The 23,348-nt window shown below is 39.8% G+C and overlaps 1 protein-coding gene across 1 annotated transcript; it reads left to right on the top strand.

Annotated features, from left to right (window-relative positions):
• Nucleotides 1–19,058: 19,058 nt before the first annotated feature.
• On the top strand, nucleotides 19,059–20,492 carry LOC147608076 (aspartyl protease family protein 2-like). The gene has a single exon (XM_086790050.1). It carries the CDS (start codon nucleotides 19,063–19,065, stop codon nucleotides 20,461–20,463), a length of 1,401 nt encoding a protein of 466 aa, XP_086646176.1. The 5' UTR covers nucleotides 19,059–19,062; the 3' UTR covers nucleotides 20,464–20,492.
• Nucleotides 20,493–23,348: the final 2,856 nt, after the last annotated feature.

Genomic DNA, 23,348 nt, shown 5'->3' with positions numbered 1-23,348 from the left:
TTTTCTCCTAGTTCTAAGGCATTCCTTAGATCATCTTCTCTATCTAATGGTGGGTAGAAGTAATGGGTTTTGTTAGAACCAAACCCTATGTACTCAGAAATAGAGAATTCGCTAGAAGACTTGAGTTTGAACTTTCTATCTAGATTTCTATCTAGATCATACAAGGCTTCTTGACGAATCTCGGGAATGCTCCACTTAGGATTTGTGGCATCATCTAAGACAAAAAGTGAAGAAGAGGTTACCATATTGCTTGACTCAATTCTAAACCTCTTAGAGATAGACTTGGTGAGAGATAACATTGCCATTGATCAAGGTAAGAGAGGAGTTTGCTGTGCTCGATCATTGCGGGCGAACTTCTTGCAATGCAAGGTCCAAATGCCTTAACATTTGACGCGGCGCCCTCTAGCTGTGCTTAGCGATTTAACAACGATGGAATATGCTTCAAGAAAAGTAGCACCTAGACTGCGAGACACAGATACTGTATTACCCCAATACAGATGGGCGAATGGTGATGAATACTAGAGACAATAATAAGAACGCTTAAAGAGAGATTAACAAGCTATGATATAATCAATGAAAGCAATCAGGATTAATGAAAAGAGGATCGGAAGGCCGGACTCTGATGAGGAGCTTGGCATTTTGTATGTGGTTACTCTTGGGGTGCAAGGAGAACCAGTGCTAATTTGAGGATACCTATATTGATGCACACAGGTCTACGAGGGCTTGGTACCTTATTAATAGGTTGAGATATGATGGATATACAACCCCTCATGATGCTTACATGGTTAAAAAAATATAGGAATACAAGTGCAACATGGGAGTTAGTGTCTTTGCCTAAGGAAAAGAAAAAAGTGGGTGTATAAGGTTAAGCATAAGGTAGATGGTTCAGTGAGCAGGTATAAGGTGAGATTATTTGCCGAGGGCTATGCACAGACCTATGGCATTGTCTATGAGAAGTCATTCAGTCCGATTGCAAGAATGGCAACTGTGAGAGCTATCATTACTATGGCTACGTCAATACAAATGTAAGAAGTAATGATGTTGCACCATATGCAGAGTAGCAATCACATGTATTTAATGGACTTGGAGAGTCCTCTAGTAGTGGATCTAGTGTTAAAGAAGGGAGATGTAGAGCATGATGATTGGTTACCATTGCCTATGTGTGCTTATCGACAAGGACAATATGGCTACCCTATGCAATATCCAATTTTATCCCTGTAAACTTCTTTTTAGGCATCCTACCATGAGCAGCCAACAGTGGGGGTCCTATTCATAATGTACACAGCAATTTGCCTACTGCTTCTACCCAAAAATAATGTGGCATATTCTTTTCACACATCAAGACATGCCACTTCTGCAATGTATACTTTTTAGATATCAAGGCACATGCCACTTCTGCAATGTGCCTATTTTTTCTTTTTGGCTAGAAGAAGTTGCTACTTCCTCCCGACTTGAATGCACGTGATACATAGGGTTTCTTAGTAGTGTACCCCCTGAGGCTATTGCTTCTATCCAAAAATAATGTGGCATATTATTTTCAAACATCAAAGCACATGCCACTTCTACAATGTATTCTTTTCAGACATCAAGGTACCTGCCACTTCTATAATGTGCCTATTTTTTCTTTTTATAACACCATTCTGTTGTTGCAGAGTGTACCTGCATGTAAATTGTCTCTTGATTCCTTACTTTCTCAAGAAACCACTGAACTCATTAGAGAAATAATCTCCCCACCATATGATCTCAGGCATTTTATTTGGATGCCTTTTTCCTTCTCAAACAAGACTCTAAATCTCTGAAAGTGACCAACATCTCCCCACCACCATTTGATCTCATGCATTTTATTAGGATGCCTTTTTCCTTCTTGACCAAGACTCTAAATCTCTGAAAGTGAGCAAACATCTCCCCACCATCATATCAGGCATTTTATTTGGATGCTCTCAACCAAGACTCTAAATCTCTGAAAGTGAGCAAACATCACTTTCTCCTTCATGAAATAAACCCACATTAGTGTGATCATCAAAGGATGTACCATAATACCTACACTTATTACAATCTTGGTTGGTCCCCATACATCTGAATGTATAACATCTAATGGCCTTGCACTGACATGCTTTTCATGTGGGAAAGCATGTTTGGCGTGCTTTTACCAACCTAGCATGCTTCACATACTTTATGCATACCATCAACCTTAAACTTTAGCAAACCTGCAACAATATTTTGGGCCTACATAGACTTTTGATATATATTCACAAGACTAATGCACTTGTGACATATGTCAATATCTGCAATGATACATGTTCTATGCGCAAACATGGCTACATGTACCTTAGGCATGTAAACATCATGCCATTTCTATTACCCTTTGCAACCAAGCATATTAGAAATAGTCAATTTCTAACATGGACATTTAGGCACACATATTGCTCAAAGAACACCATAGCTTCTATCATATAAAAAAGATGATAGATGATTAATCTCTCTTTCCCAATACAAAGATAAAGATGGTTATAACTTCCATGCACGTGAAGATTCAAAGGGGTATGAGTATATATCAATGGGTGCATCCCCCCTAAGGTCTAAGAACCATACATGTTATAATTTGCATGTGCATGCCCTAATGGATAATGTGTGCATGTGACCACTAACACCTAGCACACCCGGTGCGTCAAAGGCAAATCCGAAGTCGAACCCATATATATGATAGTGTCATGCCAAGGTTGTGCACATAAGATGTACATGTGATACCATGCTATATCATAAAATATTAAACTCATGTGGTATACTTACATACTTTTAGGTGAATCCCTCGAGGAGCAAAATCTCCACCCCGATCACATAAAGTGACCCATGTCAAAATATCACATAAGAATCTGCCTAAAGCACTACATCATAGGCTAAGAATATCCTATCATCATAAAGATATGCCAATGAAGAACCACTAGCAACCGGATCATAAGAACAATCCTCCAGGTAGTAGCGTGGGCATGTGCCCAAGATGGCACAACACCAAGATCAATCAATGAGTCACATGGTGAAAGACCATCACCATAAAACCATGCCAAATAAGATCTCAGCATGCATCAAGAACGTATGGTTAGTTAGATCATCCTCCAAAGAGAACAATATCACATCGGAATAATCCACCAAAGGTACTAGATCAAGAGTATGCTCCTCCACTAGAAAATCATCTAGATCATCATAATACTCAAACTTGGACAGAGCTCATAGAAGATATCCTCATTATCATGATCATCATGATTATGATCCATATAAACATCATCATGAAAAATAACCATTAATTTCTTTAAGCTAAAAATTCCACTTTTCTCATCTAAACATTTGAATTCCAATATAGTAGGAATTTCTCTTTTATCATTTAAACTTATCTATTCAAAAAGATAAATTTAAATCAATTTTCCTCTTAAAAATTAAATAAAAATCTCCATTGATTACTTTGCACTAGGAATTACACTTTCTTCATTTAATTAATTGGATTCCAATATGATGGGAATTCCTCTTTCATCATAAAAATTTATCTATATAAAAAGATAAATTTAACTATATTTTTTCTTAAAAATTAAATAAAAATCTTCATTAATTCCTTTGCACTAGGAATTATACTTTCCTTATTTAAATATTTAAATTTCAATATGGTGGGAATTCCTCTTTCATCATAAAAGTTTATCTATACAAAAAGATAAATTTAACTAAAATCTTTCATAAATTATACATTATTTTAGCATTCCAATTTTATTCCCTAAATCATTGGAATACATGGATTTCCAATGTCTTGGGGATTACTCTTTTAACATAAAAATAAATTACCAAAATTTTCTCTTTTTTCTAATTTACTAATTATGCATAATCATAAAAATAAATTTCTTCATGATTACAATGAGAATCATTCAATTAATCTAGGATGATAATTCCTAGAATATGGTAGGAAGTCCTCTTTTCATATTATGAATGAAAATATTTTGTGTTTATTTTACAGAAATTTTACCATAGCTCCGCTACTATTATTGATAATTCTCAATTTAATTGAGAGAATGAAGTTTAATATGATTAGTATGATTAGAATGACCACTAATTGGATCATTATCCAATTATGAATTAATTCATAATTTCTCTATGAAATAAATATCATAAAAGCATTAAAAAGCCATTATTTTGGCCTCCAATTAAACAAGCATAAAAATTACTTTTGGATTAGAGAAATGCTTCATGAGAAGCTTCATTTGGATTGAGAATAGGTCATAGGAATGACCTTTCTTTGGGGGAAGAGAGAGAAATGCTTAAAAACCATTAAAATTAAGCATAAATGAAAATTTATGTGTTTCTTTATTACAATACATTAAAACAATTCAATAATTTTCAAAAGCCATTCAAATTAAAGCTTCTCAAGCTTGAGAGGGGTTGAGAAGAAAGAAACATTTAGAAATTATAGAAAAAAGACAATAATCCACTCTTTACCTCCTAAAATGCTTGATTCTTTAGTCACTGTAGAGGCCCCCAACCAATCAATTGGTTTGGTATGTCAAAGGAGTCACCAAGGAAGATTGAAGAGAGAGAGAAGCTCCAATCTCTTCAATTTTGTAGAGGTTTTTAGAGGATAATAGAAATTAAGCTTAGTTTAGAGTAATACCGGCATAGTTTAATTCACAGATAATAATACAAAGGAATGAGGGTTTATTTATAGGAGAGGGAGGCCACTAATTGAGTCCAACTGAGTTCTAGAATTTTCTAGCTTCAGTTTGGCTGGATTTGGACAAGTTTTGGACCAGTTTGGCTCCCTTTTTGATTTGGTTTGATTTAGGAGAGAGGAGAGACAAAAATATCCAATTATTTTTGAGTTTTTAACTCATCCAAGCATGTGAAATAGGCGCCTCCTTAAAGGTCTCCCTTTTCCTTACACATGTGTCAAAAATGCATGATTACTCCAAAATATCTCAATTTTTTATTAATACACCATAATTTTTAACTAATAAACCTAGTACTTAGTCAACTCTTCATCTTATGTGGGCATTTACTCATTTTTGGGTGTTTTCTTTTGTTCTTTGGATTTATCTTGTCCCAACACTTGGTTTAATCTTATTGGTCCATAGGAACCTTAATTGGACCATAATCAAAAAAATTTCAAAAATCTGGACCCTTAGGCTAAGGTCTTCTAAATCAATTTTAATTAATTCCAATTGCACATTGGAAAATCTATTTTGATTTTCTGTTTCAAAGAAACATTTTTTTGATATTTGAAGAATTTACTTATCCAAAAATATTCCAATTTTGATTTACCACACTCTAGAATTTTTTTATCTCACTAGGCAAAACAAGGAAAAATGATATTTTCTTGTATTCAGAATCATAGAATGATTACAAGGGATTGAAGTAGAGGCTTATTTGATATTCAGGCTGAGGAGGAATCTTACAAACCAACCGTGATTTATGTTGCTCAATGGAACCATTTGATTTGCATTTCACCTTATAAACCCATTTGCAACCAATGACATTTTTGCCTTGGTAAGGCAACCAAATCCCAAGTTTCATTTTGAACCAATGCGTCCATCTCAACATCCATTGCCTTCTCCCATACCTGCTTCCCAATAGCTTCTGTATAGCATGTAGGTTCCACATGCTTCACCAAAGAGGTCATATATGCGTAATGCATAGCAAAGTCACGATATGTCAACCTATCAACTGGATACCTAACCCTTTGGGATCTCCGCAATGCATGCTAATCACTCTGAACACCTGTCACTCTAGCATGTGGAGGCACATATCTATCCTGCCTTGCACCTGGTGTGCGTAAAACTGGTATTCCAAGTTCCTTATCCAAACTTTTTGAACTTGACGTCTCATAACCTGTAATGCCAATTCCTTCAACCTTCTTTTTCTCTTTATCCACAGCACTACTCCCAGTGCTCACACTCTCATGTCTCAAGCGTCCTGACCATGGATGTATAGTGCTACTCTCAGACTCTGCTGGCCCAGACATAGAAATAGAACTTGCTTGTGGCAAGTTCACATGCACATCAGCATCAACGGAATCAATGAGACCCTCATCCTTTGCCTTGTACCAACTATCAAGTTCATCAAACACCACATCTCGTGAGATAACCACTTGCCTAGTTTGTGGATTGTAACATTTATATGCCTTGCGATCCTGTGCATACCCAATAAAAATGCACTTTTCTGCCTTAGGATCCAACTTCTTCCTTCTCTTGTCTGGCACATGCACATAAGCTTTGATACCAAACACTTTGAGGTGTCCAATGTCTGGCCTAAAACCTGTAAGACGCATCTCTGGCATACTTCCATGTATGGCTGCTGTGGGTGCCTTATTAAGTACATACATCGTTGTGGCACACGCTTCTGCCCACTGACATGCTCTTTTCATTGAGCATCGCCCTGGCCACATCACAAATGACTCTATTTTTCCTCTCAGCAACACCATTTTGCTGAGGTGTATACCTACACGTTAAGTGCCTTCTTATGCCATGCTTTCTCAAGAAATTCTCAAAAGCATGTGAGGTGTATTCACCACCTTCATCTGTCCTCAAATAGAGACTGAAAATCTTCTTCTTCTTCACACAACACTCAACACACCATATACAAAGATAAGAGTACACACAATATGAAAAGGTACTCAACCAAATACATACTAGGGTTCTCTATAGTGTGAACCCAACTAAATGAGCTGGCGCTATGTGTCAGGCATACTAAGGGGCTCAACCACTTTCTCTTTGCCTTTATGTGATGTACGAATCACATTTGCAGAGGGCTGGTATTATGACGAAGCCTGCCACTCCATGGTCTATCAACTAAACCACTAGCTGAGGGCTCTCCTGGTCCACTCAAAGACTATGATTGCTGACTTGCATTCTGTGCAACCACATTTCCACTCATATCAGCCCCAAAAAGCTTCTTTTCAGCAGCATACCAGTTGATCATCTCATCAAAAACAACATCCCTGCTTACCCTCAACTCACGTGTAGCAGGGTTATAACACCTGTATCCCTTTTGCTCAAGGGTAAACACACATTTTTCAGCTTTTGGATCCAGCTTAGTTCTCAGCTCATCTAGCACATGCACATATGCAATGCATCCAAAGACTTTCAGTAGATGAGACAAATCAGGTTTTCTGCCAGTAAACCTCTCCTCTAGAGTTACATCATGTATGGCTGCAGCAGCAGCTGGAGAACTATTCATGATGTAAACTGCTGTAGAAACAGCCTCAGCCTAATAGCTATGCGGCATATTCTTCTCTCCCATCAATGCTCGTGCAATCTCAGCAATGTGCCTGTTTTTCCACTCAGCAACTCCATTTTGCTACACGGAGTGTATCTACATTTTGCTACACAGAGTGTATCTACATGTAAACTGTCTCTGAATACCATTCTTCTATAAAAATTCAAAGAACTCATTGGAGAAGTACTCTCCCCCTCCATCTGACCTTAGGCACTTTACATGTTTCCCTGTTTGCTTTTCAACCATAACTTTGAAATTTTGAAAATGAGTGAACACCTCACTCTTCTCCTTCATGAAGTATACCCACACTTTCCTTGTGTGGTCATCAATAAATTTCACATAATACCTGTAGCCTCCCATAGACATGGTATTCGTAGGACCCCATACATATGAATGCACAACATCTAGTGCATTTCTACTCACAATTCTGTCACGTGGAAATACATGGTTTGTTTGCTTTCCAAATTGGCATGCTTCACATATTTTCTGCATACCTTCAACTTTAAACTTTGGCAGCCCTGTCACAATTCCTTTAGTCATTCCTTTAGTCTCTGCATAGACTTCATTCTCTGCACATTCACATGTCCAATTCTTTTATGCCAAATGTCTGTGTCTGCAACAATTCCTAAACCATTTGCAAACATCGCAGCACTCACTTCAGGCATGTTTACATTCAATGTAAACATTCTTGTTGCCTTTTGCAACCAACCTGTACTTGTCTTTAAAGTCTTCAACATAATAACCATCAGGGTTAAACCAAACCTGCAAACCCTGCTCAATCATCTGGCCAACTGAAACCAGATTCTTTGTTATGTTCAAAACATGAAGTACATCTGCAAGGTACTTCACTTTGCCATCCTGCATAGACAATGGCACATCTCCAACATGGGCAATTAGATGAGCAGTGTCATCCTCTGTTTCCACAAAACCTGGTCTTTCAAGGTTTTTCATCTTCTTGAACCACTCCCCATGACATGTGGTTCGAAGCACCTAAATCAACATACCATACATCAACATTTTTAGACATGACTTGTCATGTGGTTCGAAGCACCTAAATCAACATACCATACATCATCTTTATGTGTTGCTTCAACATTTTTAGACATGGCATTAACGACATGCTGTATAACAAACAACCTTTCATTATCCTCATTGTTTCTGCTCGAGGATGCATAGTTATTTTGCTGCAATTTTCCATTTTGCATGTCAGCCTTAATAATCTGCCTGCACATGTCCAAGCTTACCACAATAAAAGCATCCACGTGTATCATTATACTGCCTTACCACAATAAAAGCATCCACATGTATCATTATACCACAATCTGCCTGCACATGTCCAAGCTTACCACAATAAAAGCATCCACGTGTATTATTATATTACCTTTGCCAATTTCCACGACCTCTTTGACTCCCCTTGCCTCTGAATTAGCCTCTTCCATCTGCGTGTTGTTGTTGTTGTTGTGAATTCTGGGACTGTTGTTGTTGCTGCTGTTGGCCATAATTCTGATTACCTGTTCGACCACCTCCTTGGCCACGTCCACGGCCTCCTCTACCTCTCCTCTTCCTGAACTTGTGTAGGAGGCTTGTTGCTCTCTGAGCTGTTTTTGTTTTGTGAAGACTGTTGGTCTTCACCCAAGCTCTTCTCTTCTATAATCAACATAGACACCAAATCTGTGAAATTGGGAATGTTTTCTTGAGTCTGAATAGACATCTTGAACGCCTTATATTGTGGCTCGAGACCACGTAGACAGACTTCCACCTTATCATCACCATCATCTACTAAAACGCCAATAGATGCAAGCGATTCCACAATACCCTTGATCTTCTCAATGCATAGTAATTCACAGACATACTCTTTTTCTCCATAGTATGAAGTTCATTCTTCAACTGTATCTTTCATGCCTTGGTATTTGTTTCATAGAGTTTTACCAAGGTGTCCCACGCCTCTTTGGGAGACTTGGCATCCTGTATGTGCCCAATCATGGTGTCTTGTATACTGATAGAGAGCCAATACATAACTTTTCTAGCTCCTTGGTTCCAATCCTTGAACTCTTTCACATCTACAGCAGTCAGACTGATCTCCAGTATCTCCGGTGCCTCTTCATGCTCACCTTGCTCACCTTTTATATAGTCCCACTTCCCATCAGGAAATTTGTCAACCTGAACCTCCAAGCATGGAAGTTGTTCTTGTCAAGCTTCTCAGCAACAATTTGGTTTATGCCATCATTTGACATCTTGCCAGACACACAAATTTACCAAAAACAGCACTCTGGTTTGTCCTGTACAAATTGCTGTATTTTCTGCAGCAGTACTGTACTACACTCAAATGTCACAAAACCAGTGGCCTCAATGTGCATACATACACCCAATGGCAACTATTTGACCTCCTTACAGCGCACACAATGTCTGCACAATCAATCTGTCTTCTTGCACTTCTTAAAACAAAGTTCTGCATAGTGTTCGAAATCGCCTACTTTCCAAAAAACGAAGGTCCTAACATGCTCGAAATGCATTTTTGGCCCAAAAAATTCTGTTCAATAAGACAATATAGTTGCCCTATAGATTTACTCCCGCGAAGAAAGCTCCTCAATCAGTGATCGTTTGCTAGTGCCTCTCGTAGAGCTCCCGACAAGGATGTAGTCGTCGCCAACACAAATAGGGAAGAGTAGATGAAGCTCTTACCCTCGTACCACTTCATGTGCTTCTCTTGCTTGCAGCTCAGCCCTTATCATACCAAGCTCTGATACCATGAAAAGATGCAGGGGCGAAGAGAGCTTGAGCTTTTGCAAGCACACACACACTCACAAAACCCTAAAAGAGAACACATAAGGTGAGAGGTTGAAAATCTTCTTCTTCTTCACACAACACTCAACACAACATATACAAAGATAAGAGTACACACAATATTAAAAGGTACTCAACCAAATACATACTAGGGTTCTCTATAGTGTAAACCCAACTAAATGATCTGGCACTATAACTATGCCAGAATGGCTGTCACACAGCTTGTCATCCCACTGGCCGCATATCACCCACCATGATCTCACCAACCATGCCAGTGGTGTAAGTGTGGGGACTATCCCCCAGGCGGGTCATCAGTGTCCATGAGCTCGATATCTCAACATGAATGTCACATAATACAAGCTGCTGGATGGGTTTTGTGCAGCAGGACCTATCTCAAGTAGCGGCCTGCTACTCATGTTGCCTTCTTTAGGAAATGGCAACCTTGCTTGCTTTCCAAATTGGCAAGCATCAGAGGCATGCATATTCCCATCATATTTGAATCTAGGCAGCCCACTAACAATGCCTCTTGCCTGCATGTACTTTAACCTTTGTTCACATGTCCAATTCTTTTATGCCACATGTTAATGTCATGTACCACATTTTGACTTTTAGAGAAAATGGTTGATTTCAACTCACAAATCCTAGCATCCAACTTAAATAACATGTCTTCTTTCTTGCCTTTGGCATGACTCTACATCCATTTTTGAAATCCTCAACGAAGCAACCATGCTCGTTGAAACAAACCTGTAAACCTTGTTCCACCATTTGACCAAACTTTTTGTAATAGAAGGCACATACAAGACATCTGCCATAGACTTTGTTTCACCATTGTGCATAACCAATGGTACACTTCCAACATGTGTGATAGCATGTTGGGTATCATCTCCTGTCTCCACATAGCCTTTCACATCCATAGGCTGCTTCATATGTTCAAACCATTTATGACAAGTCATATGGTTTGATGCTCCAGAGTCCATATACCAAGTGTCATCACTGTCACCATTTGTCATCATAGATCCCATGACATGTTTCATGGCACTGCCATCATTACTGCTTGATGCAAAATTTCCACCATTTTGTGCATAATGTCCACCATGTTGTGCTCTACCCCCTCTCAAATCATTTTGCTTGCGGAAACAATCACGTGCCATATGACCAAATTTCTCATAGTAATGGCATTCCACATTTTGCATAGATGTTTGTTGGCCTTGCCAACGTCCTCTACCACGAGGATTACCTCTGCCTCTCTGAGGTGTATATCTACAACCACCTCTAGCACCATATGTAGGTTGAAAATTCTGTTGTGGTGACCTATCTTGCCATCCACAACCATTACCACAACCTCGTGATACAAATCTCCCCCTGCCTCTAAATTCCCTTTGTGAATAGAAAGCCTGATTTCTACCATTATCATCATGGCTAGTAGATGCATCGTGAAAAGAGTCACTGAGTTTGATTTCCTCAACAAGCAAGAGTGAAACAACCTCATCAAAATCTGGTAAACTTGTACTCCGAATAGAAATAGATGTATCAAAAGACTTGTACTCCTTGCCAAGACCATGCAAGGTAATGTCTACCAAATCATTATCAGGCATGGGGGCATTGATAGTTTCCAATGCATCTGCATACTTCTTTATCTCTTGAACATAATCATGGATACTCCTTCCTTTCCGCTTCACATTATGAATCTATTGTCTCAACTGAGACTTACGAGCACTAGTATATCAAACAGCTTTACCAATGTATCCCATGCATCCTTGGGATTCTCATCATCATGCATGTGTATGAGTATACCATCCGAGATACATATAGACAAGTAATGCAAAACTTTGTATGCTCTCTCTCTGACCATTGCTTATGAGCTACAACCTGTTGTTGTGTAGGTTATCGGGGTAGTTCCGCGGCTCTGGCTCCGCACCTATAACAAGGCTCCAAAATTCTTTTCCCTTCAGAAAGCTTTTAATCCTATACTTCCATGCCTGGAAGTTCTTTTTATCCAACTTCTCACCCACAATCTATACTGGGTTGTCTAACATATTTGCTTTGCAAATACACCTTTTGCACACGTCCAATTCTATGAACGAGCCTTCTTCAGCTCAACCACACTCTAATAAGTGTTCCAGATACTCTAAAGTACTCAACAAACTTCACTATTGATGTAGAAAATCAAACTGATTGCATTCAAATTGAATTGGCATACGCAGTCCAAAGTACCCTGTCCTGGCACGTTTTCCAAGGCTTCAAATTGCAATGTAAAGGTTCAATCAAGTGTGGATAACTTGCATTGAAACCTAAACAAGCTCAATGCTACATATCAACACCAACCAAGGTGCATACATACCAAAAATATCAAATCCCCTCTCTGTTTTGAGAAACCAGTAAAACCAGTAAAAACTAGTAGTAAAAGTGCTCTAATTCCTTTGATTCTTGTCCAAATTGAGAGACCGGGCATTCATTAGCTTAGCAATGATGTCTACAAACTCCATGTAAAATAAATTAGACCAATTGTTTAAGTTGAGAGAGTAATTAGCCGGATTAATGACCCTCTATTTCACTAATCACTGTAGACATCCTATTTAATCAGCTAATAATCAGCTCCATAATGTATAATTGCTTCAATCAACCACATAGCAACCTTCTCAAGTGTGTGTACCACTAAATTACTAAGCAAATTCTGAATTTAATCAATCACCAAAGTTGAATTTGGCCTCCACTTTGCAAAGTATTGAGATTTCTACTCTGTTTTTGCCCTACAGGCTATGCTGCCTGCTCCTGAGGAGATTTGAGAGGTTTGTAGTGGCTATTGAAGGTATAGGTGAGTTCCCAACACTCTTAGGCATGTGCACAATCCATCAATGAGGTGATTTTTGTAAAAAAACGGCTTTAATTTCATCCACAATGGACATCTCTTCTCTGTTTTTGTGAGGGCTTCAAACCAGTGAATTTTAATCACTTATAAGCAAAAACTTTGGTCCAAATTCAATGTAGGAGCAAACCCTAATGTATTATCAAACCCTAACCATAGAGGGAAGCCATCTCCCTTCTCACACAATGTAAAAAGCCATAATCTATAATCTACAACACACTACATGTATGTGTTGTGTCCACACACTGCTAACCCTAGCTAATGTCCACAGGACATTGAGCTTGAATCTCAATAGGTGCAAGGGAGAGCTTGAGTTCCTTGCGAGCAAATACACACACACAAGAGAGACAAAGACATATTAAGAGAGAGATGGATGGCTGAATTTTCTTCTCTCTTCCTCTCTTCCCTACAACCATATAACTAAAAAGATAAGAAAATGTACTATAAGGGAAAGTACTCTCCTACAATAATGTATAATGGTCGTTCCATAGTGTGGACTCAACTATATGAGCTAGTGCTATAACTATTCCATAACTCTAGTCCTCCAAAGTGATTGTCACACAGCTTGTCACATCAGCATATCAACCATAATCTCACCAACTATGCCAGTGGCATAAGTGCATAACCTATCATCGAGGTGGGTCATCAATGTTCGTAACACTAGGTTGAGCTCGATATCTCAATGTTCATCAGCATATCAACCATAATCTCACCAACTATGCCAGTGGCATAAGTGCATAACCTATCATCGAGGTGGGTCATCAATGTTCGTAACACTAGGTTGAGCTCGATATCTCAATACTCCCTCTCAAGCTCAACTCCACACACTATACTTCAAGTAAGCTCTTGAACATGTGGAGCTTCTTTGTGGTGTATTAATAAAAAATTGAGATATTTTAGAGTAATCACGCATTTTTGACACGTGTAAGGAAAAGGGAGACCTTTAAGGAGGCGCCTATTTCACATGCTTGGATGAGTTAAAAACTCAAAAATAATTGGATATTTTTGTCTCTCCTCTCTCCTAAATCAAACCAAATCAAACCAAATCAAAAAAGGGAGCCAAACTGGTCCAAAACTTGTTCAAATCCAGCCAAACTGAAGCTGGAAAATTCTAGAACTCAGTTGGACTCAATTAGTGGCCTCTCTCTCCTATAAAAAAACCCTCATTCCTTTGTATTATTATCTATGAATTAAACTATGTCGGTATTACTCTAAACTAAGCTTAATTTCTATTATCCTCTAAAAACCTCTATAAAATTGAAGAGATTGGAGCTTCTCTCTCTCTTCAATCTTCCTTGGTGACTCCTATGACATGCCAAACCAATTGATTGGTTGGGGGCCTCCACAGTGACAAAAGAATAAAGCATTTTAGGAGGTAAAGAGTGGATTATAGTCTTTTTTCTATAATTTCTAAATGTTTCATTCTTCTCAACCCCTCTCAAGCTTAAGAAGCTTTAATTTGAATGGCTTTTGAAAATTATTGAATTGTTTTAATATTTTGTAATAAAGAAACACATAACTTTTCATTTATGCTTAATTTTAATGGTTTTTAAGCATTTCTCTCTCTCCTCCCAAAGAAAGGTCATTCCTATGACCTATTCTCAATCCAAATGAAGCTTCTCATGAAGCATTTCTCTAATCCAAAAGTAATTTTTATGCTTGTTTAATTGGAGGCTAAAATAATAGCTTTTTAATACTTTTATGATATTTATTTTATAGATAAATTATGAATTAATCCATAATTGGATAATGCTCCAATTAGTGGTCATTCTAATCATACTAATCATATTAAACTTCATTATCTCAATTAAATTGAGAATTATTAGGAATAGTAGCGGAGCTATGGCAAAATTTTTGTAAAATAAACACATAAACACATAAAACATTTTCATTCATAATATGAAAAGAGGACTTCCTACCATATTCTAGGAATTATCATCCTAAATTAATTGAATGATTCTCATTGTAATCATGAAGAAAGTTATTTTTATGATTATACATAATTAGTAAATTAGGAAAAAGAGAAATTTTTGGTAATTTATTTTTATGTTAAAAGAGTAATCCCCAAGACATTGGAAATCCATGTATTCCAATGATTTAGAGAATAAAATTGTAATGCTAAAATAATGTATAATTTATGAAAGATTTTAGTTAAATTTATCTTTTTGTATAAATAAACTTTTATGATGAAAGAGGAATTCCCACCATATTGAAATTTAAATATTTAAATAAGGAAAGTATGATTCCTAGTGCAAAGGAATTAATGAAGATTTTTATTTAATTTTTAAGAGGAAATATAGTTAAATTTATCTTTTTGTATAGATAAATTTGTATGATGAAAGAGGAATTCCCATCATATTGGAATCCAATTAATTAAATGAAGAAAGTGTAATTCCTAGTGCAAAGTAATTAACGGAGATTTTTATTTAAATTTTAAGAGAAAAATTGATTTAAATTTATCTTTTTGCATAGATAAGTTTAAATGATAAAAGAGAAATTCCTACTATATTGGAATTCAAATGTTCAGATGAGAAAAGTGGAATTTTTAGCTTAAAGGAATTAATGGTTATTTTTATGTAATTTTTAAGAAGAATTTTAATAGATTTAATTTAGAACATTCTCAGATTTGTTGATCATGCTACTTCGAAATATGTATAGATACACTTGCTCCTTCTTGAAAGTGCATTTGAATACTACACACCCATCATCCCTGTAGTTGATGCATAGCATACTCATAGCACTACCATCGAACCAATGCCACCTCACTAGCATTATGGTCCACCACCATCTCTAGCCTCGTTAAGAGATCCACATGTGGCACAAGTACCCCCCACATAAGCAACATCAATGTCTCGTGCACATATTATGGAGTGGATGAAATCTTGAGGGCTATGAGGAAGTTGGATAGGACCACTAAGAGGACGGAAAACATCATAAAAGAGCTAAAACTCCGCATGGACAACAACATGTGTCATGCTAACATGAGATACTCACAAATCATGGCACACATGCCTCAATTAATCGTTACCTAATCCTAATGTGGGAGAATGTAGCTATAAAAAGAGTATACAACTTCATCTAGGTCATCTCATATGAAAGAAAGTGCCATGCTCAAAATGTACTCCTTTCTTACAACTCTCTTGTTGCATAAAGTTTTATTGAAAATTGGTGAGGCGTGAAAATTTTCCTCCCAAAAGTTTTCGATTAAGTCTCTAAGGGACTAGTCTAGCCTATAATCACATCTATGTGTTCAAACACTACTTGCCTTATTGCCTTCTACTAGACCTAACTTAGACCTAAGTTCAAGTGTGTGTGGTTCTATAGAAAGGATGCAAGATGTGGCACTTGCCTTACTCGCCATTTTGCGAGGTAGTTATGGCTACCAAAATGGCCCATCATGTGTTGCCAATGCATCCCTAGTATTCCTCATCTTGATTGATGCATATGAACTACACGTGTACACTACTCAAGACTGCCGCCATGCTAGCTCTCCTCTCTCCTCGATCTCCAATCTGGGAATGCACCCTACACTCAACCATGCTAAGATGCTCGATCAGTGAATTGAGCACACGGCCCACTTTTGCAATGAAGGTGTGAGATCCTTGAAATATGTATTAAATATTACTTTGGCATGAAATATATTGCCCACCCTTGGATAGTTTTCTATGGCACCTAAAGAAGGAGGGATGGATTCTTGTGGGGGAGGAGGGGGTAGAGAAGGAGGTGGAGGAGAGGCGGGTGCTTTTGGAGAGGAGGAGGGGATGTGGGAGGAGTGTGCTTCGAAGGGAGAGAAAGAGGAGGAGGGGATGTGGGAGGAGTGTGCTTCAAAGGGAGAGAAAGAGGAGGAGGAGGATTTGTCTTATTAACTACAGTTGTTGCCACTCACATTGGCATGATCTCCACTTTGTTTTGCCTACACTAGCTATCTTTTTCCTATCCTCCTCATCATGAATGAGATGGGCGCGGTTGTTTTTAGACCTATCACACCTTTTCAGCTTTGACAACTTTTTCTCTTTTCTATTCATTTTATGGTTTTTTATGATTTTTGTCTTCTCTAAATTGAATATGATGTTATGCCTCATTGAAAAAAGGCATTCCCCTCTCTTCTTTAGTAAATCCAACCATTATTTATCCTAGATGAACGATTAATGGATAAAATCAAGTTTTTCATAATGTTTCTCTTTGATAAAGTAGAAAATGTTTACATTAGAATGATTTAACTACTCTTGGTGAACTTCTAATTAGTTTTAGAGAGTTAAAAATTGAGAAATAGTTAGCCGTACAAAGGAGGTTATGGTAAAATTTTTGAAAAATAAGTTTTACTTTTTTTTTAAAATTCAAAAAGAGTACAAATATGTGTGGATGTAAATGAATCTCTGATGTAGCCTAGGGGATAGAAGTAGGATGAAAATGGGGTGAAGCCGTTACTTGAGAAGAAAAAAGTTACAAGTTGATCTAGGCAGTTGAATGATGAGCCTATAGAGTAAGGTGGGGTCCACATAAGAAATAGGCCCTAGTTGGAATAGAAAGCTACTGCATATCAATATGGTTGAAGAATGAGGTATCTAAAGAGCTAGGAATGAAGGCTATGGGCATATAGGGAAGAGCTTGTATTTGAGGGGGGTTCTAGTCTGAATAGATGGCACTATGATGGGGTAGTTGAATCTGAGCAATTAGCTCCCATAGCGTAGCCAACAATATGCATGAGAGATGTGAAAACACACCTAAAGGCTTCCATATGAGATGAAGGGTTGCCCTTGTATATTGTGCTAGGATATACTAGTATGATAACTTGGATTTCAGCTAGCATATAGGTGTTATTGATGTGCAAGACATGTAAATGTAGGTGAATAGCCCCCAATTAGAGAGATGGATGTTGGGAGGGAGGCCAACTATTGCATTGTTAACATGTGTTGCTATAGTGCTTTTGCATTTTCAAAATGTTGTAGAAGCCAGTAAGAGAGAAACTTGGTAGACGAACAATTCAATGATATGAGTGCTATGCAGAGTAGAGTGGAAGAGATCATGGCACGCTAACCAATACCATAATTATAGGCCACTGAGAGAAAAACTTGGGACATGAATAGTTCAATGGTATGGGTGCCATACATAGTAGATAGTTGGTGGAAGAGATCATGGCATGCTAACTAGTACCATGGTTATAGGCATATAATGATGGGTTCGGTGGAGATACCCAAAAAAAAAAAACCAAACCGCCTAGGGGACTAGTGCCTTTGACACACTTTCTTATACCATCAATGCATATTGAACATTAAACATGTCCACAACCACTTAGAACTTGCAAAATGGACATGACACTAGGGTCAAAATGGGCTAACCCAAAATGTATTTTTATTCCAAGTACAAGGTTTGGGAATTTTCATAGATTTGAGCAAAATTGGATTATCCACATATAATACCATATCATCATAATCATATGAACCCATAAATCTTGATCTCATAAAGCCTGGCCAATAATGTATGTGGGTCCTTATTCTTCCCCTCAATGCACATAGGCCAACATTTGCCAATAATCATAGGAAGTATAACATGCTAGTACAACACTTAGGGTATTGGGTACAATAGGTACAACAATAAGGACACCTAGTACAATTAGTACACAAGTACAATAAGTTGGTATAGTACTTAGGGCATCTTGTGTAGCAAGTACATCAATCATTTAGGGTATCTTATACCTATTATAACAATTATAGAAGATGGTACAATAGGCACTTAGGGTATCTTATACCTGTTATAACAAGTATAGAAGATGGTACAATAGAGTAGGTAAAATGGGTGGTACAAGAAGTATAATGGCTAGTACAATAGGTACAATGATTGGTACAACAAGTATAGGGGCAAGTACACCTGAAATAGCAAGAGCTTTGCAAATTGCCATAGAAAATCGTATATGAAGATGCATGGAAACGCATAAAGATGTGTTTTGTATGGATAAAGATGTATACGAACAAATTGATATATATATATATATATATAAATCGTTTATTAGTGTGGATTCACACGTAGCCGCGGACAGGCAACGAAAGGCCCGGATAATGGATTTTTTTCTGCTGCAAGCCGACTCGACCGATGCTGCGCGAGGAGCCCTTAAAAGCCGCGGCGAGCGATGGGCATTGGCATCTTCTTGCATACATCACTGTTCAATGGCGTCCTCACGGCTCATATTGTTGGCAGCTATCATCATGTTGAGTTGTCTCTATAAGCATGCGCTGGCGGGACGCGCCCCCTCCGCCTTCCAGGACCAGGTAGTGCAGGAGTTTGCTAACGGCACACTAAAAATCAAGATCCTTCACCGCGACGCCGACTCTTCACCCTTGCGTCCCAAAGGCGTCGCACAGGAGCAGCTTGTGCTGCGCATGCTTGCCAGAGACGCTGAGCGCAGCCTACTCAATCTGGGCGGCGGCGGCAGCTTGTGGCAGGGGCCCCGACAGGAGCCGGGGCATACGGCTGACCTGTGGAATGGGCCGGCTGTCGGCGAGTTCATCACCACGGTGGGCGTTGGCACTCCCGCCAATGAAATGCACGTGATGCTAGACATTGGCAGCGGATTCACCTGGCTTCAATGCCAGTCCTGCACTGAATGCTTCAGCCAGATGGACCGCTTGTTCAGCCCGCGCTCCTCCAGCAGCTACTCGCCCACCACCTGCTCCTCCAACCTCTGCTGGGCCCTGCCGGCGGGCGTCAGACAGTGCAATGGCGACACATGCGCCTTTAACCTCGCTTATCCCGACGGCAGCTCTACAACTGGTAACCTCGGCTGGGACACCTTCACTTTCGGATCGGGATCCACAACAGGCAACGTCTCCGGCGTGCCCTTCGGCTGCAGCACCTCCACCACTATCGCCAACGGCCAATTATCGCAGGCTTTCGATGGGGTTCTCGCCCTCGGTATGGGCCCTGCCTCCTTTGCCTCCCTCTTCCTCCCGCGCTTTTCCTACTGTCTCCCCATCCCCTTCTCTGGCAGACCGGGCTACCTCACCATCGGTGGGTCAGACCCGGCCGCCTCCGCAGTCTCCTTCAATTTCTATCAGAACGCCGCCCGCCCCTCCTCCTACTACCTGCCTGTAATCGGCTTCGCCATCAACGGTGCCAAACTAAACACCATTCCCGCCTCCGCCTTCAGGAGGACCCCCTCCGGCACCGGCTTCGTCCTCGACTTCGCCACCCTCGCCTCCCGCATTGTCACTTCCGTCTACACCCCTCTCCGCGACGCCTTCCGCATCGCCATGTTCATTGCTAACCATGCCCTCATCCCCACCCCCACGCGCGCCCCGCCTTACCTCGACAGCTGCTACCACCTACCGCTCGGCCTCGACGCCACCACCGGCATCCCCTCCGTGAGCCTCCTCCTCGAGGGCGGCGCCGTCGTCGCCCTCTCGCCCCACAACGTCCTCCTTAGCGCCGGCCGCGACTACTGCTTCGCCTTCGCACCCGCTACGCCTCCGGCCACCGTCTCTGTCCTCGGCGCCACCCTCCAGCACGGCTTCGACATCAACTACGACCTCGCCGCCAAACGCATGGCGTTCGCCACTGGCGGGTGTTGATGTGATCATTACGGTCCATTTTGTTAGGATGCATGGGGGCACCAGAGCCCACTATAGGCGGAATGTAAGTAGTTGTCCACAATTGAATTCTCGATGTAATTAGTTGCCCACAATTGAATTCTCGATGTATGAAGTTATTGAACCATGTTCACATGAAATCAAGGAAATCTTTTTCCAAAGAGTCTTAATACATGAATGACTCTCATGAAAAGAGTTCAACAAAATTATCACGAGCTCATCCTATTGTGTGTTTTGGGTCCTTTTTTTTCAAGATTCTTAGTGCTCTAGTTATTTCTTGAAATAATGATGTGATTGAAAAAAGAAACAATCTGTAGAAAGTTTCTACGCATTTGGATTTTGATATTTTTTTAAAGAAAATAATATGACTTTGATGAGGTAAGGTTCCATGTTCTAAGAAACGAAATGAAGAGAGGAAAAGAAAGTAATCAAAGAAGAATGAAGGGGGAGGAGGATGAGGAAAAAAAAAGAGGGGTGAGAGACAGAGAGGGAACATTTTGTAAAAGTTGGAGGTTGGTGGTCAGATACATGCGTCGGTCTTTCTCTTGGATGCTGCTTGTGGTTAACAGTACAGCCTTAGCATGGCCGACCAGGAGGGCTGGGAACAACTTGATCAGGGGTCTGCAAAACTGGGAGGAGTGGGAAGATGAGGAAGATATTGAGGGAAGAAGCGATGGAGGAAAAAGCCAAGAGGGTAAGGCAATCTGATTGGATTCGAGAAAGACTGACATGCAAACCAGTGGAAACCCCGTAATAAGTAGAAGGATGCAACTTTGGACAGGAGCCAAACTATAGGGCTTTTCTCAACTTGTAGTATTATCTTGATGTGCCCAGGCAAACCTCCAAGAAAAGTGGAATTAGAGAAATGGCTAGAAGAGGACATCATGCATGATGACATAGGGGTGTCTTGGGTGTTTTACTTGGGGAAGGTCTTCTTTAATGTGTTATTTGTGAAACCTATGTTCGTGATAGTTGTGTTTTCCAAAACCCCACTATTCATGGGCAAAAATCTACTGCATGCTTTGCCTTGGGACACGCTTTTTGATGTGAACAAGAGTCTCATCGAATCCTATCTGGTATGAGTGGAGATGGTAGGGCTAGCACCTTGCTTGCACCTTGTGATGGCTAGTACGGCAAGCTATATTAACCCTTCATTGTTCGTGCCTAGTGATACCTCATGCTTGAGAACCTCTAACAAGGTCTGTGTGGCTTGGAACACACTTGAAAGTACTTGTGATAAACCTTGGAGATCTAGGCTCTATGGAAATCAATTTGGCATTTTGGGGCTTTTCCTAGAGCCTTATAGATGTGGGAGATTTGGGCATATCCTAAAGGAAGATGGGCTAAGGGGAGAGGAAAGCAAGAATGCCTCTCCAAGTGTTGACCAAGGCAAGGGAGGTGAGAATTTTGATAAGGTGGAGCTAGTTAAAAAAGTAAAGGAGGAGGATAAGGGAAAAAACAAGGTACACAGGGAAGGGGGTACAAGATGCAAAAGGTGGCTAGACCACTATGGGTAAAGGGAAGAATCTTAAGAGCTTAAGATAGGTAGAGGAGGTTGCCATAGTGGAGCCTGAAAGAATAGTGAAGGCCCAGCCTTTGGTAGATTCCACCTTAGCATAAATAAGTAGGAGGTATCTAATACTAAGTTGTTCCTTGTTAACTTCTTTGAGGTATTAAAGAGGGAGGAAAGTGAGTCTTCTCTGCAAGGGAGATTTAACTAGCGGGTTGATAATGACTCATCTTCTTCTCTCTCAGCTTTGCATAACTGTGAAGCCACACTCCACAAAGCTCCCTCACGCACAACTGCTTTAGGTATAACTGTCAAAGATTGGTAAATATTAGACATTTTATAATGACTCATCTTCTTCTCTCGCAGCTTTGCGTAACTGTGAAGCCACACTCCACAAAGCTCCCTCATGCACAAACTGCTTTAGGTATAACTGTCAAAGATTGGTAAATATTAGACATTCTTCAACTCTTACCCGGATCACTACCCTTGCCAGGCATTGGTCTTTGCACAAATTGCTTGAAGAATAGCCATCAAAGATTGGTAAAGTCTAGACATTCTTCAACTCTTACCAATCACTACCCTTGCCATTTAGTGTAAGGCTAAAGGCATTGGTCTTTTCAAGCTCATTCCTCTCACTTAAGGCCTCGCAAACTTGATCAAAGACCTTGAGATGTCTTCTAGGATTGCTCCTCCATTGAACTTATATGTGAGCTTCACGATTTGTGTAGGGTTTCTAGAACTACTCCGTCTGTTATCTCTCATGGTTGGTCCTATACTTTCCGCCATTGCTCTCTCCAATGCTTGCGCAAAGACTACTAGATTAGTTGGGAGGGATGCTACTGCTGTAAGTATCAGTATAGTAGGGGTAACATGTGGTACAAATAGTGCTTCCTGCGGGCATAATAGCATGAATCCTAGAGGAGTAACATGAGTTCGATAGACGGGGGGTCGTATAGGAATTCCCATGATGACAAATGAGTCAAGGGTGCTACTAGTCTAGTCATTTGTGAGGATGTCCTCCTTGCTTTAGGTTGCATCGCTAAAGTAGAGGAAGACGCAAGGAATCAAGGATGTTGGGTGAAGGTTCCTTCTTCTAGGGCCCTAGTAGATGATATGGATGCGTTAACTAGGCTTGGAGCCATTGTTGTAGGGGATGCTACAACCATGGTTTCCATAGTTGTGACTGAGGGCATGAAACTAATGGGCAATGCTACATGTTTGGTCATAAGTGGTGCCATTATGAGTGATGTAGTACCTAGTACCATAGAGCTCAGGATTGTGCTAACAACATCTTGAGTGTGCACCTCTCTACTACGGTCTCGGAATGTGAAGCTCGTACGAATAAACTCTTGGAGTC

The sequence above is a fragment of the Cibotium barometz genome, chromosome 54, assembly GCF_041138505.1.
Source record: "Cibotium barometz isolate CiBa-2024 chromosome 54, ASM4113850v1, whole genome shotgun sequence".
NCBI lineage: Eukaryota > Viridiplantae > Streptophyta > Polypodiopsida > Cyatheales > Cibotiaceae > Cibotium > Cibotium barometz.
The sequence above is the reverse complement of the archived record's forward strand: the minus strand, read 5'-3'. Positions and strand labels throughout refer to the sequence as shown.

Bases quoted from the DNA above. Each gene is read 5' to 3' on its own strand.
- LOC147608076 (XM_086790050.1), top strand. From the start codon at position 19,063: ATGGCGTCCTCACGGCTCATATTGTTGGCAGCTATCATCATGTTGAGT.